We start from the raw sequence: 24996 nt of genomic DNA on the forward strand, positions 1-24996 counted from the left end.
TCCGACATATGCATAAAGATCAGCCATAGCAGAGAATCTTATATACTTTCCAAAGTTAATTGTTTACAGAACAGAAATAAAATTGTTATGTAAAACTAGATACAAACAACTCTTCATAATCAAATTCTTCAGAAGACATGGCACAAAACAAGCCTGATTGACAAGACAGTAAACTCTCTCTATAATACAAACATGCTACATGTCCGGTGCCACATGGGAATTTTGGGTGTCTTCCTGAGAGGGTGCTTATCCAAGGTAAATTCTTGAGTGCAAAGTCAAAACAAGAGAGATACTGTCCTTGCAATAGGGCTTTCTAACCTTACTTAAACCCAGTGTCAGAAGGAATCTGCTTACAAGAAAAAAAACTTTTGCTTTCTGTGCGAAAGGTCAACTCCAATAAATACTCATACATAGGTCTTTTAGAATAGGGGTCATAAAAATTCCCTAACACATTCCTTGTTCAGAATGTATAGAACTATGCACTAGACTTAAACACAGCAAGCACATAGTGATTTAGAAATATATAAACAAGAATTATTTGTAATATTCCTAGTTGGCGGGATAGTACACAAGAGTTCATTTTTTTCCTCTGTTATTTGTGTTTGAATAAAGACTCAAAGTTAAAACCAGTACAATACAGCAACTCAAGAAGTCATCCAGGAATCCTCTAGGTGGTCTCAGTGAAAGTCTACTTTACAACTGTTAGATCTCTGGACAGAGTTGCTACCTCCTGTGGGGGGCAGGAGATCCCCCACCCACAGCCACCACCCTCTGCCACTGCTCACCTAGCCAGTGGGTGGTGAAAGAAGAGGAAACAAAAGGAGGTAGGCTGGGGTGCAGGCCAGGGACACAGGTGTGCATGCAATCACATCACTGGCAATGACATCACTTAGGTTTGACCTGGAAATAGGGCTGCCAGGTCTCCCCGGTGGGGGCGATAGATCCCTTGCTCCCACCCTCCACTCCCTGACACCACTCATCTGGCCAGTGGGGAGGGAAAGATGGGGGAACAGGCCTTCCAGGAACACTCACGGGGCAGCATTCCTGCGCAGACCAATCTGGCCCGTTTGGGGCCCAAATTGGTTTGCTGCAAACCACAGGAATGCTCCTGGGCCCTGCACACTGATGTTACTTCCCAAAGCAAAAATGCTATGTTTGGGACAGATTTTTAATGAATCAGTCCTGGCATGACCCTTTACTTCCAGGTGGCACCAAAAATGACATCATGGTGGGGTGGGGACAGATGCACGCGGCTAAGAACCCGTCCTTCCCCCAGTTTTGACATGGAGTGGATATGGCAACCTTGACTCTGTGGTTAGGATGAACAAGATATCATGGACTAAGAGCCAAACTAGATTCAACTCCGAACGCCCACAGAAACTCCTACAGTTTTTTTTAAAGGCTAAGTGTAGCTGTAAGGAATTCAGCTTGTTTCTAAAGTATTTTTGGCTATTTATAAAACACCAAACGATTAAAAATAGCATGTAAGTATGTGCTGGCAGGACATTCCGCACAACAGCAAGGGGCCTAAAATTAATGAAGGGTGTAACCATGGTACACAACAGAGTTGCTCCTTAAAAGAAGGGTGCACCAATGGTTGAGAAATGCTTGAATCAGCTGCTTTTCAACTTCTTTCATCTTTTATTGGGGAGTACAAATATCAATTTTTATTGAAAGGGAAGGCATGCTGACATTAAGCATATCAAGTTATGCTTCAAAGTATCAAAAGAAAATTTGGCCTCAATATATACTGAAAAGTGTCATGAATAAAACTAGCATGCCTATGCTTCTTGGCTAAACATATAATGAAGACCTCAGCCGCAGCAGGTGGGTGCTTTTAAATCCTTTGGGAGGAGGGACCAAAAAGGGCCAAGCACAGTCTGAGTGGGCAAGACAAAGCTTCATTTCCTAGGCAAGAGCTATAAGGGGAAAGCATGACAAATATTTGCTTGCTTTCTCAGTAGCTGTAATTCTGAGACTAACACCACCACAGCCAACCCTCACATGCAATGGTTCTCTGCAAGCTGAGACGACCACAAAGAAATCGTATGTAATTCTTCCCTCACAACTTATGACTGCGAACCCAATTTCCCCAACCATTTCTGCATTCAGCTTTCAAACCTAAGACTTATTCAAATAATGGATGGACCCATCATAGAGATAAACAGTCATGTATATCATAACAGAAGGATTAATTCCTTGGTTGGGGGGGGATTCCTCTAACAATTTACCTGCAACATATATGTTATTTGCTTCTCCAACCTAAAAGCAGCAATGTAAGTTCCTTAAAGTTATATAAGATGCTGTAAAAAAGGCAAAACCACAGAAAAGTAGTACTAGAAATATAACCACTGTGGCTTTTGCTCTTCAATTCTTGTACAAGAAGTGGCTTCCCTCTGGCATGCATCCATGTTTTGGATAAACTACAAGAGACTACGATGATTCCTAATGCCAAAGTCAAAAATGTCCCTCTACTTAAAAACAGTATTACCCAGGAGAAACCAAACAAACCTTCATGAAATTTTCTTATGAGGGACACATTCTTCTGCTATGATGTATCAATTCCACACACACACACACACACAAAACTGGAACATTTTATATATTGTAAAATAAGCAGACAGTACAAGAGTGCCTTAAACTAGTGGTGGCCAACAGTGGTGTGTCACAAATGGTCCACAATGAGAGCTAAAGATGGCAGAAGCTGGCATATGCATCCCGCACCCTAGTTCCAGCTTTGGACTGTTCTGGCCAGACAAGGAATGCAGCACATGAAAAGCAGGCAGGAGTGTGTGATGGTGTAAAAGATAAAATATATGCACAGTAGAACAAACTCCAAAGCCTGGTCTGACTTAAGACTCATTTCCAAGGTTGAGAATTAGCCTTCATTCACAAGTATCCAACTGCATCAATTTTAGGCTAATCAAGTCCCACAGTCGCCATTAAAGACACTCTCAGAAGGGCGACTGATTTTTCCTAGTGTGGCTATCTATTTAGTACATATTTATCCCAGTCTTCTTCCAAAAAAATCAAGCTTCTGTATGGTTATTCCTTCCCCGTTTATTCTCAAAACCACCTTGCAAGGTAAGCAAAAATAGACTGGCCCACAGTCCCGAAGAGCTTCACAACAGAGGGCATATTTGAAACAAGGACTCTGAGTTACTAGTCCAGCCATTCTAACCACTACACAGGCGACTCTATTCACTCAAATAACTTTAGGGTCATTTTCTTTAAGAGAAGCAGATCTGCTACTATGAAGCTGAAAAGTAACTAAAATAATATGGCACCTTGGACATACAGTATAAATACTGGTCTATAATAATAAAATACATGAAATGGACTGAAAAGGTGACAAGAATTCCCAAAATTATACCCTTGCCTATGCAAATATTGCTATTCCAGCCTCTTGGCCCTTATTCTTGCCAGTCAAGTTCACAGTTGACTCTACAATGCTACCATAATGGAACATAATTCAATAATATCAAGCATTTAATACCTTACAAATTCCCAGTGGCCGATTCATGAGAAGTATCACGAACTGATCTCTCATTATCTGAACACTATGCGGATACCACACTACCAAATACATTTATGTACATTCAAGTGTTCTAGACTCAATTACAACATTGCTGAGGGAAGGAAAACTCGTATTTCATCAACATTCAGTCCCTGATAACCAACCACTTTTCAAATGTTGTGTGTACAGTGAATGAGGGTAAGAAGGGGAGCAGGGCTATGACAGCAAGCTCAGCCCTGACTTTTGCATCCTCATTGGAACATATACATGGAAGCCTATGTGCATACAGATGTACATAAAAAGAAAGTAATTGTATGGTATAATCTCTCTCTGAGGTTTTAATATACACCTACGTTGTCAGCACCTGATTAAGTTAATTCAACAATGTCTCCGAACAGCCAGCCAGAAGTTAGGGAAATTTGGGGTATCCGATTCTTTCTTAATATCACCCACCTTTGCTATGTTCTGGATTAACCAGTGTCTTTGATTACACAGTTTATCATTTCATTTACTCGGTTCTTCCTTTTCTTGGTTAGTACAAATTGAAGGCCAAGTTGTTGAACATAACAAGCATCACAAGTCTTTTCTCTTTGTATAAAGGGTCGGATGTTTTCTGTCTCCCTCTGTCAGCCTTGGATTTATCCTTTCCCAATCTTGTTTAGATATCACTGGAGTCTTAAGAGTTAGTTTATAATATTCAACCCAGAGCAGATATGAACTCAAACTGTCACTCCATCATGTTTGAACATCATGTAACTTTTACCTGACTGTGTATATATTCACTTGATTGTTTATATATTAATGTAATAATTTCTTGTTCTGTAAACAAAACTGTTTACTTGTATTCCTTCCTTCTGAAAAGTATAAAAGTGAATGCTACCAAACTCTGGTATTTACTGTGCTGTCTGCTATGCGCATCAGGTTTATTGGAATATAAACTTTACTTCTGAGATCATCAATTTTGAAGTCTTGGTTAATTATTCAGACTAATAAAGAGCAGATCCTGTCCTCAGCAGACAAAACACCATTTTTTGCTGATCATGACTTTTAAAATGGCAGTAGTGCTATGCCTATTAATGCAAGTATAGTTTACTCTGCTGCATTTCTGTTTAAAAGCACAATAAATATCACATATGGCTATTATTATACGGGTGATGAAACTCTAATGGAAACAAAACCATCTGTTTAAAGCCTCCTTCTCAGTGAGATGGTTAACCTGTGGCTGGAGTATACGAAGTGAAGCTGCAGGTAGAGAGACTCACAGGACAGAATGCTGTATTCCCTACACATTAAAAATGGAATGTTGGAGGAATGACTGAACTGAATCCTTTAACTTGGCATCAAGTTTTCTATAGAGAAAAAAACTGCTTGTATGGCAGTTTAGATGACAAACGTACTGGTTAGGCACACTGAAGGGTCCAACCAGATGACACTCTAGGAGGTCCATGATCCAGATCTCTAGTTTGTTGACCCAGGAGATGCTTGAAGTCTTGATGTGGACTGGGACAGCAACGTGGGGAAGAGGAACAGACTTAATTTTCCCTACTAAGCAAGGATCTAGATCTCTCTCAATACTAATCCAACCTTGCCCACTATACTAGATGGGCTATCTACCACTACACCGGTTTTCCAAACCTCATATATAACCTAGGTCTATTGTCTAAGATGCTTGTTTTCCCCAAGAGGATAAATATCAACTTGGGCTGAGAGGCATTTGTGGTTATGAAAACAGTATGGGAATTAAAGATTTATTCATACTGAGGCCATTTCTTCAAACTGAGGTCTTCTTTGCCCCGTCTTCAGCTCCCAAAATCTTAAATCTGTGTGTATGAATTTGTTCAAAGTCCAGTCCCTGCCCCTAACAACTGCACCCAACAACACCAGTTACACCATCTCAGGTTCATTCACTCGTTCATCTTCTAATGTTATATAGGCTATCAAGAGTCAGCAATGCCCCTCCACTCTCTACATTGGACAAACTACATTGGTCACTCCCACTCCCTATGCAAAAGAATAAATGGATATAAATCTGATATTTTAAAAAAAAATCACAATACTCAAAAACCAGTAAGAGAACACTTTAATCTTCCAGGACATTCCACTGCTGACCTAAAAGTGAATGTCCTCAAACAAAGAAGCTTCAAGGGCAGATTGCAACATGAGACTGCTGAACTTGAGTTCATTTACCAGTTCAGCTGGGGCTGAAAAGAGACATAGGATTCTTACCTCACTACAGATGCTAATTTCTGCTCCAATCAAGCTGCTTTGCACTTTTACATCCTGACTCTCTTCTTTGCATCACCACACCCACCTCCTGACTGGGACATAAAGACTCAGGGATCTCCACTCCTTCCTGTATCTGAAGAAGAGATCTTTGACGCTTGAAAGCTTAAAATTTTATACCTTGAAAATCTTCTTAGTCTCTAAGGTGCCACTGGACTCAAATCCTGCACTTCAAAGTCCTAGGTTCTTCTGCAGGATTTTGCAGACCCTACCTTCTCCTGACCCATCTTACATTTCATCCCAGGTGTGTCAACCACATCAGGGAGTTTCTTATTATAGGCAGACTAAAGCATGACAAGCCTCAGCTTGTAAACTGGCAAAAACTGTGCCTAGATTAAAAGCAACTCCAAGGACAGTTTTAACTGTTTTTATATTACAGTAATTTTCATCAGTATAATAAAATTGCTGCTGTGTCTAGCCAAGCATGTACACAATGAAAACCCAAGCACGCCTGTACTATAGAACAAGAGTCAAGTAGCACCTATAAGACTAACAAAATTTTGACTGGGTATGAGCTTCTGTGAGATGCAGCTCATTTCTTCAGGTACAGCTCTAGCTCAAGCTGCATCTGATACATTCTAGCTGCATCTGAAGAAGTCAGCTGTGGTCTCACAAAATAAATTTTGTTAGTCTTATAGGTGCTACTTGACTCTTGCACTTTTCCACCGCTACAGACAGACTAACATGGCTGTACATCTAACATGGCTGTAACATGGCTAACATCTTGATCTAACACCTGCACTATGGAGGCCAAAATGTTATGTAACTAAACTTAATACATGTGTGATGTATTGCATCTATGCAACTGGATATCAAGAGAACTTATCTGGTCTTAGTATCATAAAATTTGGGGGTTCAATTTGCCTTTTCACCAATTCCACTCATTTTTGCTGTTGATGCCTCAAATATTTGATTTTTTTTTTAGGTCATTTCCTGATCTCTCTGAATATAATCCGTTGAATCACAGAGCGTGTTTTCAGGGAAACCATGTTTTTAAATGTTTCTAGAGTTATAAGAGATGGGTTCACTAGTTCCTCGTGTGAGCAGGTATCATTAGCAAGTTACATCACTTTTGAAATGCTGTGTCAAACCTGATGATTCAAGAGACATACTGATATGATTCAGGATAAGAATTGTCTAACATAAGCAAAAACACACATATCTGCATTTCATTCCCCCACAACAGAGCCCAATGTTGTTCATTTGGAATGAATTCAATCACAAAGTGCCATAAACAAGGTTAGGAGTAGGATCATACACAAAATTATTGTGGCTGGACTTTCAATATTCTAAAGCAAGGAGAAAAACAACGTAGTAATTTTTACGCTTTAAAAGAAGAAGAAGCTTTAAGAGACCATCTAATACCACATTTATCCAGGAAGCAGAGGTTGAGAAAAGAGGTAGTTTCAACCACTTTTAAAACTTGCACAGTAAACAAAATAAAGATGTGGACAATATATTCGCAGTAGTATCTGACAGTAAGACACAAGCTGCATCATGGGGGAAATTCCTTCTCACGTCTGATGAGGTCAGTTCTGGTCTAGAAAAGTACATGCCACAAAAGAAAAAAAAAGTAGTGGCTAAATGGTGGTAAGACTGGGCACTTGCCTCAAGACTGCCTACCATCTTAACACTGTCACTTTGCACAGACCACTCAAAATGTGCCGCAAAATGTGCCACAATTTTCATGCTGTGCTTCTTTCAGAGAAGACCTCTGAAAGTGTCTTGGCTAAACAGCCTCAAAATCTTGAAGCTACCACTGGACCATTAAGGTTCTCACTCACTATTTTTTGTTCCTCTGACATCCCATCATATAAATTGGACATAACCTATATCAGGGCTTTTTTTCTGGGAAAAGAGGTGGCGGAACTCAGTGGGTTGCCCTCAGAGAAAATGGTCACATGGCTGGTGGCCCCGCCCCCTGATCTCCAGACAGAGGGGAGTTTAGATCGCCCTCCGCACCACTGAGTGGCGCAGAGGGCAATCTCAACTCCCCTCTGTCTGGAGATCAGGGGGCAGGGCCACCAGCCATGTGACCATTTTCAAGAGGTTCCAGAACTCCGTTCCGCCACGTTCCCCCTGAAAAAAAGCCCTGACCTATATTCTGCTTTTGGCTCTTTTCACTGGTTCCAGTGTTATGTGGGACAAATGAATTAATCTTTCAAAATGCTGGTTCTGGCATACATCTACTGCCTTTTCTCACACACACGGCCTCAAAATGAAGGCTAACTTTTATATACATCATCTATTAACATAAACCATGGTTTCCAACTCTTTTCATCGCTGTCACAGTTGAATCACTGCCACTTTAATTTTACTCTGGATTTGAGAAGCAAGCTTCACATTTCGAAGTCTTACCTACACTAACTTGTGAGTCATCCACAGGTACTGAGAAAGCCAGTTGCTCTAGTTCTTTCTGGCTGGGACAGTTCTCATTAGGAGTTACGAAAACAGCATGCATGAACTGAGAGTTTGATTTCCCCCTCTCCTTGAATTAGTAAGCCCACCTTATACAGAGAAGGTGTTTCCGTACTTCAGATCAAGACATGCATTTATTCTTCTACTGAAAACAAAAAGGATTTTAATTCACTGGTTTGCCTGGAGAACATAATGCCTTCCAGAGACGCGCTAAGAATCTACCAAATCCATAAAGAGTAAACAAAGATGATGGCAGGTATTTTTTTTAATTGTCTTACTATAATAACTGCATTTTATGAAGTAATTTAAAATAATTTTAGAATTAGATACCTGAAGGCAGAGTAAAATGCTTGAAGTGTTTCTATGTATTGGGCTTTAATCTGTAAATAAGTCTAGATTTATTGATTATTGCTGGCTTCAAACACTGAAAAGACATCATTTCTCTGTAACATATGAAAGGTCAAATAATTGAATTCAAACATTGTAACACCAACAAAACTGTACTGAAAAGTTGCTTTCAGATTTAAAAAGCTAGAGTGGGGTAGTGTTATACTGGAGAGATCTGAGTTCAGATCCTCATGAAGCCGCAAAGCTTACTGGGTGGCCTTGGGTCCGCACACTCCATTAGCCTTACTTTTCATGGTTATTGTGAAGATAAAACAAGAGTGGGATATACTCCAACAGATAGATCTGTTATGTCTTGTTCAGAAAATATAATACTGGATTTAAACTCTGTTACACAAGGAGTTTTGAAATTATGCTAGTTCACACCAGGTTAAACAAGATCTTTTTAAAAAAAAACACTACAAACAAGGCACCTCATTTTTAAAACACCATGCATGCATCTTCCAAGCCATTTAAGTTTAGCAGGTTGCTTATGACACTGCAGAATACTTGTCTTGGAATAATTGCCTGTGTTCAACTATACTGATAAATTCATAAAAGAGTCAAACTATTTCAACTTGCAAAGTAGCAAAACACCTACCTAATCTTTTGGAGAGGTGAAGCAAAAGTTTTTATAAAATGTGAATATTTTGAAGTGACACACACACACCCATGACCCCCATTTGCTACAAAGGTAAGTACATATTGTTTAGCTTTGATAGCAAGAAGAGTAACCAATGATTTCACATAACAAGTATTGCTTTCTAAGATTCAAAAAACAGAAATCTAAGTCTTAAAATAGTGGTTTTCATTTGTACTTTTTTTTTTTTTGCATATTTCTTACCTCCCACACCTCATCCTCAACTCTGGTTTTTGGGGTGTACTGTACACCACTCACCTTTGTACAGAATAAATGGTAGTGAGGATAGCTGCATTTACTAGCTACAGAGACAAATACGCCTCTGTCAGGTGGGGGGGAAATAGGGTTTACTTGAAAGGAGCCATCTTTGCCTCACAGGGTGTGTGAGAAAACAGTTTTCTCCAAGATTCTGAACTTCCTGACAGCTTTTTAGCCTGTTTGACTCTCTTCCTTTCTCTCTTTCAGCCTTCTTTCATCCTAAAGTTTTCCCCTCTGCATGCATGTCAGTCTCTGTTCCCAACCACAGGTGCCTTCCCTGCACTCCCTGCCCTAAAGGGATTCTAGGCAGAGTTAACTCACTAACCACACAGTTCTTTTGTACATGTAGTAGCATGTAGTGTTGTCTGGGTTGCTCCCGTTCCCAAAATGCCTGGTGAAACCCTGGCATTTTGGAATGCAGTGTTCTGAACAATATACTACTCAGTTTGGAAAAAACATCACCCCTTTCTTTGGCCACGCTGCACTCTGTTCTGGAATCATTTACACCAGAAAGGCAGCTCAGATCACTATGAGAATACCAAAAGTGGGGAGACGAGGGAAGTTTTGTGTTGTGCTTTCTTAAAATTCTAGTGTTGCTGTTCTGTTTCCACTGTAAGCACCATCTTAGAAGACTGGGGGGGGGGGGCGGTTCCAATCTGCAAAAGCTGCTGGAAAGAGAAATGTCCAGAAATAAAAATGATTTTTAAAGAAATTATAGGAGTTTCATTTTCAACAAGGTAATTGTTTTAGCATATGGATTGCCAGATTAAATAAATAGACAGAACAGCCCAAATTCTCTTTTTGAAAGGGGATGGGCATATCCTCAAGTGCAAAAAGCAAAGAGCAATTCCAGCTTCCCCCTTCCTACTTGCAGACCCTAATGCCACATCCCATAATGCTCCTGAGGGAAGAGCTGTGGAGCAGGGGTCTGCAAAGGCAAGGGCAAGGCAAGAAAGATGCCCCCCATACCAACTGCCTTTGGATCCAATCCAATGGAACTATTAAAATAGCAGGACAGTCCTAAAATACCACACATCACTTCCTTGTATGATGAAGCAGACGTTTCATTTTTTATGGGACACAAAATACTAGTCAATGCTAAAATGGAATTGTACAAAAGCTTTGAAATATTTAACCATTTATACTGTTGGTTTCTTGCATTCTACCTACAACCTCCTTTAAAAGTCCTAAAAGTGGTCTTACGTGTCTTTTGAGAATTGATGCACAGCACCATTCTACATATTAGCAACTACATACAAGATGGACAGGGGGAGCATGACCCTATTAATTCTCCTGGACCTTACATCAGCTTTTGATACCACTGATCATGGTATCCTTCTGAACTGCCTTTTGGGCTGGGAGGGACTGTTTTGTGCTGGGGGACTGCTGCTATGCCCCGTGGCCTCTTGCCTATGGAGTTCCACAAGGCTCTATCTCAGCCCCTGTGCTTTTCAAAATCTATGTAAAAGTGCTGAGTCAACCAGAGAATTGGGCTGAGTTGTTGCCACTAATATGCTGTTGGCACTTAGCTCTATTTTGTACATCCAGCAGATCCCTGGGAGGCTGTGGAAACTGTGAACAGGTGCCTGGAAGCAGTTTTTGGATGGATGAGGGCTAACAAGTTAAAAATTAATACTCACAAAACACAGGTGCTACTAATGGGGGGGGAGGTCTGTCCCAGGAACTGGGATATCTCCTTAAGAATAGGGTTACGCTCCCCCTAAAGAAGCAGGTTTGTAGCTTGGGAGTGCTGCTGGACCCAGGCCTTCTGTTGGATAAACAGATGGCAGTGGTGGCCAGGAGTGCCTTTCGCCTGCTCCAGCTGATGAGCCAGCTGCAGCTCTTCCTGGGAGGAAAGATCTTGCCACTGTGGTACATGCCCTGGTAATATCTAAATTAGATTACTGCAATCTGCTGTATGTGGGGCTGCCCTTGAAGACTGTCCAGAAGCTGGCTTTGATCTTTAAAGCCCTATACGGCTTCAGGCCTTCTCCCATATGAACCTACCCATCAATTCCAGTCATCTTCAGATGCCTTCCTTCAAGTGCCCACCACTTGAAGTCAGATAGGTGGCAACCTAAGAAAGGCCTTCTCAGTCATGGGGCTGAAACTCTGGAACTTCCTCCTCAGAGAGATTCACCTGTCTCCCGCTGTCATTGTCTTCCACCAAGATGTGAAGACTTTTGTTTTGTTTGGCATACCCCAGTGAACTCTTATTGGCCCTCCTCCCTGATTGTGAGTGTGTGTGTTTCTGTGCTGATATGCTTTTTACTGTATTTATATTTTGGGGTGGAAAGGTGCTATATAAATATTTTAAATAAATAAATAAATTATAAACAATGAACAAAGTGGCATCAAGCTAAGACTGGGTTCAGTGAGAGTCTTTGATGTGCAGATACTGAGGGCAACATAAATGGGTTCCAGAAACACTGGCTCTTTATCCCATATTTTGATTGTTCCTCTGACACTGTATTATGTGCCATCCAGTCACTTCTAATTTATGGCAACCCTATGACTTAATGAGCTCCAAAGCATCCTATAATTGACAGCCTTCCTCTGGTCTTGCAAACTGAAGCCTATGGCTTCCTTTATTGAGTCAATTCATCTCACGTTCGGTCTTCTTTTCCTACTGCCTTCAACTTTTCTGAGAATGAATGTTTTTTCCAATAAATCTTATCTTCTCATGATGGGAACAAAGTATGACAGCCTCAGTTAGTCATTTTAGGAAGAGTTCAGGCTTGATTTGACCCAGTTTTTTTTGTCTTTTTGGCCAATCGCCTTCTGATTTCTTGGTTGCAATCTCCCATTTGGTTGATGACTGAGCCAAGGATTAGAAAATCTTTTAACAATTTCAATTTCATTATTGTAAACCTTAAACTTGTGTAAGTCCTCATCATAGTTATTACTTTCATCTTTTTGATGTTTAGCTGTAATCCTGCTTTGGCACTTTCTCTTTTAACCACGAGTAGTTATTTCAAGTCTTTACTATTTTCTGCCAGTAAAGTGGTGTCATCTTCCTATCTCAAACTGTTAATGTTCCTTCCACCAGCTTTCCACATGTTGCGTTCTGCATATAAATTGACCACATAGGAAAAAATATATCTTAGATTACACACCTTTGCAAATTGGAAACCATTCTGTTTCCCCATATTCTGTCTTAACAGTAGCCTCTTGTTCAGAGTGCAGGTTACATATTAACACAATTAGATACTGTAGCACATCCATTTCTTTTTCAACCATCCATAGCTTTTCAACATCCATATCATCAAAAGCTTTGCTATAATCTATAAAATACAAACTGATTTTGTTCTGAAATTATCTGCTATGCTCTAGTAACCTCTGTAAATTTGTAACATGATCTCTAGTACCACTTCCTTTTCTGAATGCAACCTAAGCATTTGGCATTTCTTGTTCCATATATGATGAGAATCTTGGCTGTAAAATTTTGAGCATCATTTTACTTGCATGGGGAATTAATGTGATGGTCTGATACCTGAGGCAATCTTTGAAAAACTTTTCTTGGAATTGGAACGTAGATTGAAAATTTCCAGTCTATGAGCCATTATTTTTTCCCATATTTGTTAGCGTATTCTTTTTAAGATTTTGATGGATTCAGTCTGTAGCTTTAAAAATCTCAACTGATAACTCATCTACTCCAGTTGATTTGTTTCTCCCCATTCCTTTGAATGCAGCTTTCACTTCACTTTCATAAATTGCAGGTAATCAGTCAAAAGATTCTTCTTTGAAGGAACCTGTCAAGGAACCTGTCATTCATTCATCTCTTTCACAAACTATGCAAAACTGGAGTATTCAAGAGGGTTTTCTACCAAGATTATAGGGCTGTGTCATAAGTAGTAGCTCAGAGAGATGCATTGGTAGGGACAGGGACTATGCACTACTCCGTTGAATACTGTCTGCTGATGTAGACATGCAACTACTAGGGAGTTTCCACGTTGCTAAACATGCCACATAAATGAGTTGTGCTTTGTTTCAGAAAGATTTAACCTCTGTGCTCAGTTTTATGCTTGTTTTTCAAATTTTCTGCTAGCATACCCTATTGTATCTTTCACTCAATGCCAAAACTGTTGTTCATTACTGCACTTTACTCAGTAAATGTCCTAGCTATTTATTATATTGTATTTTCACTTGCACTGTGCAATCTGCCTTGGATCTCAGTGAGAAAAGTAGACTTATAATAATAATTCTAATATTAACCCACAGTTCTTCTGGTTCATGGAAACTCTAGGCACAGGAAATTATTCTTTTTCTCTTCAAAGCAATAAATTCATCTACTCTCTTCTGTCTGCTACTGGATAAAAACAAAGTTAGAGCTACCTAGTTGTGTTGCTATACTATTTTGATTTTAAAAATCTGAGGAATGTATAGTCTTTCACTATCAGATGAGATGAAACCCCAATATTAGAGACTGGAAAGAAATGAGTAAGAGCAATCCAGAGGACAGCTCAAGTACAAAGTGTGTAGCTGTATCCACCACTGAATGAAATCTGTTCATATTATATAGCCTATACTTATCTCAAATACGGGGGATGGAAGTACATCTAACCGGTTTCCACAAAGTAAAGCCATCTGACTGCACTCTAAGTGAGCCCAACATACATTCATAGCAGGCTTATTAAGTTGCCCATATGTTTTTTTCCACAAATGCCCTTGCAGAAAATCTAAAGCAGTAATGTTGATGCATAAATAAGTGAAATCAACTGAATTAACAAAAGAATCCACCTCAAATACATGATGTCATAGAGACCTGATTATGCAGAAGCCAACAAAGGGGGGGGGGAATCAGATAAAAATAGAGAAACTTTTCATCCGTTGACAACAACAGGGAGCTGACACAAACTGTTACTGCAAAAATTATTTTCATGGCTGCTGAAGCTTTGCATGTTCTGGATTAGAGATTGCACAATTCAGTATCCATAAACTGAATTTTAAAAAGATATATCCCTAATCAGCATAATCCAGCTAAACTGGAGTGAAACAAGAGAATCCCAAATTGGATCAGGAGGCTGGCTTCTGATTGGCCAGATAAAACTATTCAGTTTTATCCAGCAAACACTGGCTGAGTGGCTGGATTCTCCAAGCTTCCCTCTCCTTTTCTTTCCAGGAATGACGAGGGCAAGACTGCCCCCCTTGGCCCATTGCCCTCATGAGTAGTGGCTCCCCATGCTCCCAGTTGGCTCCTATCCCAGCCTTTCTGCCTGCTGCCTCCTTTCTCCTGCTGGCTTTACACTGCTGTCCTGCCACAGAGCTTGCCTCAGCACTTTAAGCCATCACTTGTTTGCGGCTCACATCACTATAATCTTGCTGCTCCACCTCTTACTTGCTTTTCTCTGCAAGAGCCGTGGGTTCCCGCCTCCACCCCCAAGATCCAAAAGAGCCCGTCAAGCCACTGGCTGCCTTTTAAACTTCAAAGCTTGCCTGGCAAGCCTCACTCTCCCAACAACATCCCATTGCCCCCTCCGCACCGTCTATGTTTGTATTCTGTAGGACAGACAGAGGCTCAGTTATGCCACACTAATAGAAAAGGAATCCCTTGCTTCAGTTTGGTTTAAGTTGGGCTTTGTTGGTTCAGCTTGCACTAGGAGTGCAAGCTGCTCCCACACCCTCCACCCCTCACCCCCATTTACCTGGTCGGTGAGGGGGAAACGCACCTCCTGGGGTGTGCTCCCGGGTGGCCTGGTTCTGGCCAGATTCAGCTGGAATCGGGCCTGCTGTGGCCAAATCAGGCCCAATTTGGCCCCCTGGGCAATGTGGGAACATTCCCAGGGCAGCACTCGACCTGCACGATGACCTCATTTTCTGGAAGGAGCACACATGTGTGAAGGGGGAAGCCGTAAGGTAGGTGCCAAGACTCCAACCTCCCTCTCAGAGTTCAAGGGACTTGGCAACCCTAGGCTGTGCTGATGAAGATATCAGAGTCCTCAGATTACAGCCAGAGGTGGCCCATGCCTATGGCCACTAGGGCAAAAGTGCCAGACCGCTCAGTCTCAAGGCAAATGATTAGTTACCCTGGGAACAAGTTGAGCCCTAGTGGTGCTGCCAATGTCTCAATTCCTTGGGTAGTGGAGAACCAGCCCTACATGCTAAGCAAAATAGTCTGACATGCTGCGGTTCTTCATGTATGCTCGGGGTTGCCTACTTCTAGCATAATATCTGATATATGAAAAGTAGTACAATAATATAAACCTCAACTACAGAATAAGCTGTATAGTTCTAGCCCTCTTCCGACACTGAAAGTTGTATAAAACTAGGGAGGATGGATTGCACCTACAGGCTCTGCCACCCTCCTCCACATATTGACGGCCCACTTGGATGACTGGTACACAAAGACAAAGAATATGTGGACACTCTATTCAATTAACACAGACAGAGTGAGGCCAGCAGGCGCAATCCCAATATACCCTCCAGTCAGTGACTTAAACCCATTTTATAAAGGTTTGCACAAAGCTGCTAAGAAGCCATTAGTTAATCATGCCCAGTATTATTTGTTCTGACTGGCAGAGGCTGCTGGCAAGGAGAAGGATTTCCCAACCACTGTCACTTTTGAACTGGGTATGTCAAGCATTTAACACAGGACCAGGCAAATCATATTCTTTTAGCACTGTCCTAAAGTCCCACTAGGTACTGTGGAGGAATGCTTTATGAATTAAATAGGAGTGACTTTTTCCATAGAACTTAATTTTAAATGAAAAAATGCATGCAACATGCAACATATTTCTTAATAGTAACATATATGTTTCTATAAAGTTATGAGTAGTGGGGAAGAGAACGTAGGAGCAATAATGATTCCTTGGATCACCTCCTGTATTTTTAAGAATAAGGTGCAAACTAATAAGATCTGGTTAGTTGTTCAATGCTATAGTTTAGGATATTCTTGGAAGAGAGAGTGTACCTCTTCAGAAGAGCCATTATTTACCAACACAATGCACTAACCTTAAACTGTTTCAAGAGAGAAGATGCTATAAAAGAATGTGGGTGCCATATTCTGACAGGGGTGTCATTTCATAGTAATTAAAATCATATAAAGTTTCTGCTTCTGCCACCATGGTTATAGCCTTTAAAACCCTAAACTGATTACAGACAACTATAGAGCCATTGTGGCTAAAAAGACCTTACAAAAGAAGCCCATGAAAAACAAAAATTAAAGCTCAACTCAAAATCCATGTTTACTAGAAAGTCCCATTGAATGCAACTAAATTCCCAAGTAGAGGAACATAGAAGCTTTAGAGATACCAGCTTAGTGCACCAAGTTAATTTTCCCAATGACTAAACATTGGACCAATAGCTTGGATCATTTAAAATTATACTAACACAAAAACACAACAAATAAAGACAAATACGTGCATTTGTAAAAATAAGTACACATTACTAAGTATCAGTTGCATAGCAAAGTCATCTTATAAAATAAAGCCTTATTATTCCACTAGATGGATATCAGCAGTTATTTAACAGCTTACCTTTTTGCAGTTATTTCTTCTGCTTTTTCATGAGACACCTGCACAAGTCCTTATACGTATGCTTTGTTAAAAGCAATTTTTCAGGACTTACAAATGTCCAGCTGTGGCTACTAAGTTCTTGGCTACTAAAAATGATTACCATTACTTCAGTATACAAGGACAGAATCGCTGTGTTCCTAAACTTTGTGGGTTGAAAGTGGGGAGAGAATATATATAACTTGGACAGCAAATTTGAAGTAGAATTACTAAGTATTGGATATGTGTGTTTGAACTTACATATGAATGTCAGTGTTTGAGATGTCTGAGGATACAATTCAGCATAGCGTCTCTCATGCCAGGACTTAAATTGGACCTACAGCTGCAAACTAGGCAAATATTATTATATTTCTCAACTATGTCAACTTCTATAGGATATTGAAAAACTGAAACTCTCTTCTTTAACTTTGTACTAAAACAGTGCAAAATATGTTTTAAAACATGCTATAATTTGTAAAAATAAGTAAGGAGGAATGGATCACTCTACTAACTATGGCTGGTTAGAGAATGTCAAACCAGGAAGTGAAACCATAGTTTAAAATGGCTGTTGTGGGTTTTCCGGGCTGTATTGCCGTGGTCTTGGCATTGTAGTTCCTGACGTTTCGCCAGCAGCTGTGGCTGGCTGTGTGCTGGCGAAACGTCAGGAACTACAATGCCAAGACCACGGCAATACAGCCCGGAAAACCCACAACAGCCATCGTTCTCCGGCCGTGAAAGCCTTCGACAATACATCATAGTTTAAAAGTTTATTAGTCCTAGTATTCACTATGGTTTCAAATAACAAACAAATGTGGACATCTTGGGCTTAATCTCGGCTTGTTCCTCAACTCAATGCAGGCTGAGACACTGTTGGTGAGGCAGAAGAAAGATGAAACTAGCATTTGTCAAGACCAACCAGGATCTGAATGAACTGAACTCTGGTTGCTCAAAGTAACAAACTAACCATAGTTAAAATAAACCATGATTTCATTGCATGTCTGAACTGAGCCATTATCTCCTTGAAGAGACTTAAAACACTCTATAAATTAAATTCATCTATTTTCCCACGTAGATGGCTGGACAGTACCTAGACACAGATGCTGTGAAATCAGCAGTTTTATTCAGTAATGACATAATTAATTTTATCTAGTTTTGATGTCTAATAGCATGCATTGAAAGAAATTAAGGCTGCTGGAGGAATAGGGTTGGGCATTCCAGTGTTTTCTTTTTCTCGTTTAGAACAGTTATATTCATCATAAACATAACAACTCTAGATATCTTAGTATTCATTTTTCTACCAGTAATGACTCATCTAAAAGACCATCTAACTACTCGTCTAAAAGACCTTCCCCACTGCCAGACCTCCTGATGATATCTGTTTTTTTGGCCACTGTGTGACACAGAGTGTTGGACTGGATGGGCCACTGGCCTGATCCAACATGGCTTCTCTTATGTTCTTATGTTCTTATATGAAACAGACCAATATGCAGCCTAGGCAAGTCAATGCTGCTCAATCTTCCAGAGCGCTGCTAGGCATGTTTTCCTTTCATTGAGATCTATACTGTTCTCCCATTTGCCTCCAATCTTATTCCTAACTTGTCACTTGAACCCAGCTCAGTCTTTCTTCCTGGATGAGATAGATATATAAGCACTGAGGCAGAAGCAGAACTACAAGATGTTCATCCATGTTTCACTATCTCAAACCGAGGCAAAATGTCTGGACTGTAAACAGGTCCTCCAAGGTCATTTGAGCCCCTTTCTTTGTAAGATTTTTATAAATTAAACTTTGCATTAATGAGTAGTGGGGAAATGTGTATCAAAGCATCATCATGCTCTACAATAGAGATGGGCATGAACCGAAATACGAACCAAAGTTCATCACGAACCAAGTCAGTTCGTGGTTCGCGAACTAGCGGTTTGTCAGAGCCCATTTCTGATGAACCGCCACAAACTTTAGGGCGGTTCGTTTGGTTCGTTTTTTGATTAGTCACTGCAGACAGCCTGGTGCCAATCAATCAGTTTCCAAGGCAACGGAGGTTGGGCTTTCTGCAGACCTTATGCTGACCCGAAAGTGACCTTCTGCTGATCCAGTGGTGATCCGGAAGTGGTGATTTGCTGGCCCGGACATGACGTTTTCATGACCCAAAAAAACCCGCCCAGAGCCCCTGAGGATGGGCGGTTTATAAATCAAAATAATAAATAAACAAATTAATTAATTAATTAATTAACAAACTGGTTTTATTTATTTATTTGTTTGTTAACCAGGGCAGGCTCGTGAAAGTTCGTGGTTCATGAAATGTGATGAACTATAAACCGCATGGTTCATTTTTTTCGGGTCCGTGCCGATCTCTACTCTACAATCATCACTGCAAACATAATAATCAAAAGCAAAAAATAACATTTACAGAAAATAACATTTGTTACCTGGCACTAGGCTGCATCAACAACAGAAAGTGTTTCTTTCAGTCAGCCAAGGACTTCACAGGCATTATCTTGTAACCCTTACAAAAAGTCTACAAGGAGGTCAATTTATCATACGGAAGGGCTTAGGTTAAAAGGGGGTGATTTACCTGTAGCTACTTAATGAGTTCATGGCAGGGACAAGATTCAAACTGAAGACTTCCAGATTTGTAATCAGTCTCTTAGTCACTGCACATTGCCAGCTCTGGAGAAAAGGCATGGGATAAGAGAAGAGGTAGTGCAGTAAAGTGGGTACCGTGTCGGACTAGAATCTGGCAGACCCAGGCTAAAATTCCCATTTTTCCATGAAGCTTGCTGGTGACCCTAGACCACTCTCTCTCTGCCTAACCTTCCTTCCAGGACTGTTCTGAGGATAAAATCGGGAAGAAAGAACCATGCACACCATAAGATCCTGAATGAAGGGCAGGATTATAAAGACAAGCGAGGTTGAGAAAGATCTATAGTTTCCATGCAGTGGTTTCTGTTATTATTCCTTCAAGTTGATGGTTTTAAATAGGTCAAATAATGCTAACACCCTAGCAATTACAATTAATCCATCGCCATCTGTGTAATTTCAATACATCTTGCAACCTATGATTTAATTTCTTGTGCTGGGCTGTATCAGGAATTCACACAAACCAGTTTATCAACATTAGTGACACAAATTGCGCCATATAGGCAAAACAGTATACTTAACATATGTTTTATATGCTTTCATTTTACTGATAATTAAAAAATGTAGCAACACAACCTATAAGAGTACTTAAGATTTCCATAGTAAATTTCATATTGAAGCAGCAATATATGCAAAAACTTTTCTGGCATAAAAAACTGCCATCTTAAGCCTCTGCTGGCAGCCCCAATTAAAAAGAAGGAACTATATGCTATGCATTTTTAAGGCAAGGCCACTGGACACAGTTGCTTGGGATTACATGAGTTCCAATGAGAAAAGATTTTTATGGAATGAGAAGCACAGTGAAATTATTATCTAAAGTACAAGGTGGCTTGGGACAAGTCACTGTCTCAGACAAATCTACACCTTACAGCACTGTGGCAAGAATCAAATTGGATAACCATCTATGTGTCATAGTGAGCCTTTTGAAGAAAGGACAGGATTCATCATGAGACAGATACCAAAAGCCACTTCTGTGAAAATAGGGCAAAAAGTAAATAATCAAGGCCAACTAACTTTTCCCCCCATGTTCACGTGACATGGTAGCATGCGTGTGACAAATTCCTCTGTTAAAAGTATCTATTTCATAGCAACAGGGATCAGTCATCTTCGGCATGCACTAGCAATGGCAACATACATTTATTGACACAGTATGTGAAGCAAACTCCACTTGGCCATGAAAAGCTAGAAACGTGCCTTGGCCACTAAAAACTGCCAGTGATAGGAAAGAAACACCAACCAACACTCTCTTAGTCAATTCTATGAAATCTTAAGGAATTTCTTTGTTCATAGATCCAGAGGAGTTAGCCGTGTTAGTCTGTAGTAGCAAAATCAAAAAGAGTCCAGTAGCACCTTTAAGACTAACCAATTTTATTGTAGCATAAGCTTTCGAGAATCAAGTTCTCTTCGTCAGATGCATGGAACAGAAACTGGTCAAATATTTCTGTCTCTTTTCTATCTTCTCATAATAAATGGACGTATCAGCATTGCAACAGCATACCTATTCATTGGAAAAGTGTATCTTTCTTGTATAGATACATTATTCCATACCAAATAATGTATTTAAATCTTTACTTCGAACCAAAGATTACAAGTATAAAATGCATATACCTCATAGCTGACTTATAGAGACCCCTGGTGGGGTTTTCATGGCAAGAGACTAACACAAGTGGTTTGCCATTGCCTGCCTCTGCAACCCTGGTCTTCACTGGAGGTCTTCCATCCAATTACTAACTAAGGCCAACCCTGCTTAGCTTCTGAGATCTGACAAGTTCAGACACATCTAGGGTATCCAGGTCAGGACAGCAATAGTAAATGCCAGGGCTCAAATATTTTATCACTTCACACATGAAGCAACCCATAAAAATTACATAAGTATTGATGAGACCCTTGTGTGTTAGTGGAAAGTGCTGTCAAGTCATAGTCAACTCATGACGACACCTGCTGGGGTTTTCAAGGCAAGAGACTAATGGTGGTTTGTCGTTGCTTGCCTCTACATAGCAACCACAGTTTTCCGTGGAAGCCTCTAATCCAATTACTAACCAAGGTTGACTCTGCATAGTTTCTGAGATCTGACAAGATCAGGCTCGTCTGGGCTATTGATGTCAGATTGATGAGAAAGTGTGGTTAAATAGTGCAGTCATCTCTCATAGAACCAGATGGAAATTCTTTGAAATTCCTGCAATCCAATTAAGCCACCCTCAGTCTTTTTCTTAATTTTTAAGGAACAAAAAAAGTCTACTACTTTCCCAAACAACTTGTTCAATTGCCAGTTTCTTCTTAAAGTTATGAACTGCTTTCCAGTTAACCAACTTTCGTACACTTTAACACAGGTGTCCACAACATGGTCCCAGTGGGCATTATGGTGCCCATCAATACTTTTCCTAGCATCTGCCAAGTGTTTTTAGAAAGAGGGCTGTGCCAGATGGTGTTTTGGCTCAGAAGAGCTTCTGATTGGCCAAGCAGATTTTTTACAGTGTTGCTTTGAGAGTAGCTGCTAGCACAGCACAAGAATCTTCACGAGGGTTGCCAGATCCTGGGAGATGAGAGAGGCTGTGAGGAGGACACACAGAGGAAACTTGCTGTGTGCATGTGCTTTGCACAAGCACATTCCAGAGCTTTCGTTGTTGCACCTGAAATGACACTGGTGCCACAACAAAAGGAAGACCCCTCCAGGGCTATTTGCTTAAAATTGGCCAATTTCAGCTAATTTTAAGCAAAATACTCCCGCGGGTGGGGGCGGCTTCCCTTCATTGTCGTGCCAGGAATTATGAACACTCTGGAGCTCCTTAGCCTGTTCCTCCACACTTCCCCCCCCCCTGCCTTCCAGGTAAGAGGCAGCAGGGGGGCAATGGATGGAAGCGGGGATGCCCCACCCCCCACCCCGTTGGGGGACTAGGAACCCTAATTTTCACTGAGTGACTGACAGTAAGCTGTGGGTATATGCAAAAAAAAATGTAAATGGTATGTTTATTTTAAAAGGCATCCTGTTAAACAGAGCTTCTGCCGGTAATGTTGAAGAGTTACTATTAGAGCTGTGTATAACATCATTACAACTGTGTATACCATCATTTCCTGACATTTTGTGGTTGGATGCCTCTTGCAGTGGCCATTTTGTGGTTGCACCCACCATCCTGTGTCAGAATCCCAAGGGCACCTACAGGCTCAAAAAGAATGGGGACCTCTGCTTTAACATAGCTTGAAACCATTGCTATTAGTCCTTTCTTCAAGGGTGAACTGCTCCCATACTCATGTTGAAAATCCAAATCTCTATTGTGAAAGAATGGGAAGAACAGCGGGTGCGAGGCAAAAGAGGAAGCCTAAAACAACACAGGAAGTTACTACCTGCAATAGAATTGAGCTGTTTTAACAACTTGGGAGAACAAATTTTCACATTGTTCAGTGTCAAAACAGACCACAACATCCAAACTGTCAAGAGTTTGCTCTTACAATTCAAACGATTTTCATGATTGGAACCTGAATGGCCTCACCCAATTTGTTTATAAAGTAATTTACCAATTGTACTTATGTTTATTATGGAATAATCCTTTACTGTTCCTCATGGTTGAAGGCATCAAGTATATTATGGATTCATCCAACCCTACAACCATGCCACACAAACATCTTCTTTTCCACCTAGGTTTATCATGTCACAACCCTCTTCAGTAGCTCCGCAAATCATGTGATTGGCTTTTCCAATTAATCTGGAGATTAACACATTTGCCTGGTTCACATGGTATGTACACAAACATACCAAACCCTTATACTTGCTCTGTTTGATTCTTTCAACAACCACCTTATTTCTTCTTGAGTGATTTAGTATCTTATATACTAACAGCCAAGTGGCTCTGACCTTAGATACATTAATCCTGAGGCTGAAGCAATGAATTGACAAGACAGATCTTCCTACACATCTGAAACATGTCCCAGGTTTGCAGAAACATCTGAAATCTAAAAAAATTACATTGGGAAGTAAAAAAAAAACCCCAAATGATAAAAGAAACACCTATAGCTGTAACCAGATGCCCTCAATGGCCAGGAAAAGTCAGGGGGACAGGAGGACCGGATTAATTGGAGCCAGTTCCAGAAGCAACTACCAGATGAACTAATATCACATGACTTGCATGACTCACCCAGACCTGGCTGCTTGCTACTGCTCAACAGCAGCCCCTTCCCCACACACACACACCAATGTAGTGTAGTGGTTAGAGTTTCAAAGTAGAATTTGGGAGAAACAGGTTTGAATCACCTCTCTCCTGTGGAAGCTTACTGGATGACTTTAATCCACTCACACACTCTCAGCCTAACCTCTCTCTCAGGCCTATTGTGAGGATAGGGTGCCAACCTCTAGGTGGGGTCTGGAAATCTCACAGAATTACAATCAATCTCCAGATGACAAAGATCAGTTCCCCTGGAGAAAAAAGCTGCTTCAGAGAGTAGATTCTATGACAGTATAACCTGCTGAGCTCCAGCCCCTCCCCAAACCCCACCCTCACCAGGCTTCACCCCCAAAACCGTGAAACGTTTCCCAACCAGGAGCTGGCAACCCTTTGTGAGGATAACATGGAGGTAAGAAGAAAGAAGTAAGCTGCTTTTAAGCCCCCATTATGGAGAAAGGCAGTATATAAATGAAGTAAATTACTAAATATAGATGGTTGGGCAGATAAAAGGTGTTTAGTGAGGTTTGAAAGACAGATAGGGAAAGGTGAGCATTCAGAGGCTGCCAGGAGGAGGGAAAGAGGAAATAGTGTGGGGATGGGGACACAGGGAAAGTGAAGTGCCCCACACAGGTCCTTGAAGGCTCCTCACCATGCAAATGGGCACCACAAAACTAAGCCATAGGGGAGATACTGCCGAGGGAGGGAGAAGAGGGAAAGGTGAAGACTGGAGGGAAGTCAAAGATGGATGAGAAGGAAATGGGAAAATGGGAAGATGCTATGGGGGGCAGAGAAGGGAAAGAAGACATGGTAGGGGAAGAGGAATGAGATGTTTCCCACATGTCCTTGTGGGTTCCCAAACTTGTATCATTTAAACATATATCCATCCCACATAACATTTGTGTATGCTTTTCCACGTATCTGATAACCCCTTGTGATGTTTTGCATTTGAATAGTTCAGATTTGATTTCTACCTGCAAACATAGGGTTTTTAAATTTATTGCTGTTGGTTTAAAAGTAGGCCTCTGTGGAAAGAAGGGGGGGTTGGGGGGTGAATGGAGTGAAATCTGATTGGACAATAACAGTACCTTAGGGGGCGGAGTGAACTGGAGTTTTAAGAGTGTGCTGAAAGAAAGTTCATTCTGATTTAGATAGGCAAGAGCGTCTTTGTGTTTCTCAGAGAAAATACTGATTCTGGTCAAAGCCTGTGCAGAAGA

General features: G+C 40.7%; 2 protein-coding genes across 3 annotated transcripts in view; one reads left to right on the forward strand and one right to left on the reverse strand.

Moving 5' to 3' along the window:
• The window catches only part of MED12L (mediator complex subunit 12L), a 283186-nt gene that overhangs the window by 126174 nt on the left and 132016 nt on the right, over positions 1 to 24996 (reverse strand). The window lies entirely within an intron of this gene.
• The window catches only part of GPR87 (G protein-coupled receptor 87), a 32909-nt gene continuing 16143 nt past the window's right edge, over positions 8231 to 24996 (forward strand). For both annotated transcript variants that reach the window (XM_054983837.1, XM_054983838.1), the window contains exon 1: positions 8231 to 8474. Coding sequence is in view for 1 of the 2 variants with exons in the window: in XM_054983838.1 (XP_054839813.1) it covers positions 8465 to 8474 (10 nt within the window). In the remaining variant the exon portion in view is untranslated. The remainder of the gene's footprint in view (positions 8475 to 24996) is intronic.

This window comes from Eublepharis macularius, chromosome 6, assembly GCF_028583425.1.
Source record: "Eublepharis macularius isolate TG4126 chromosome 6, MPM_Emac_v1.0, whole genome shotgun sequence".
NCBI classification, from domain to species: Eukaryota; Metazoa; Chordata; class Lepidosauria; order Squamata; family Eublepharidae; genus Eublepharis; species Eublepharis macularius.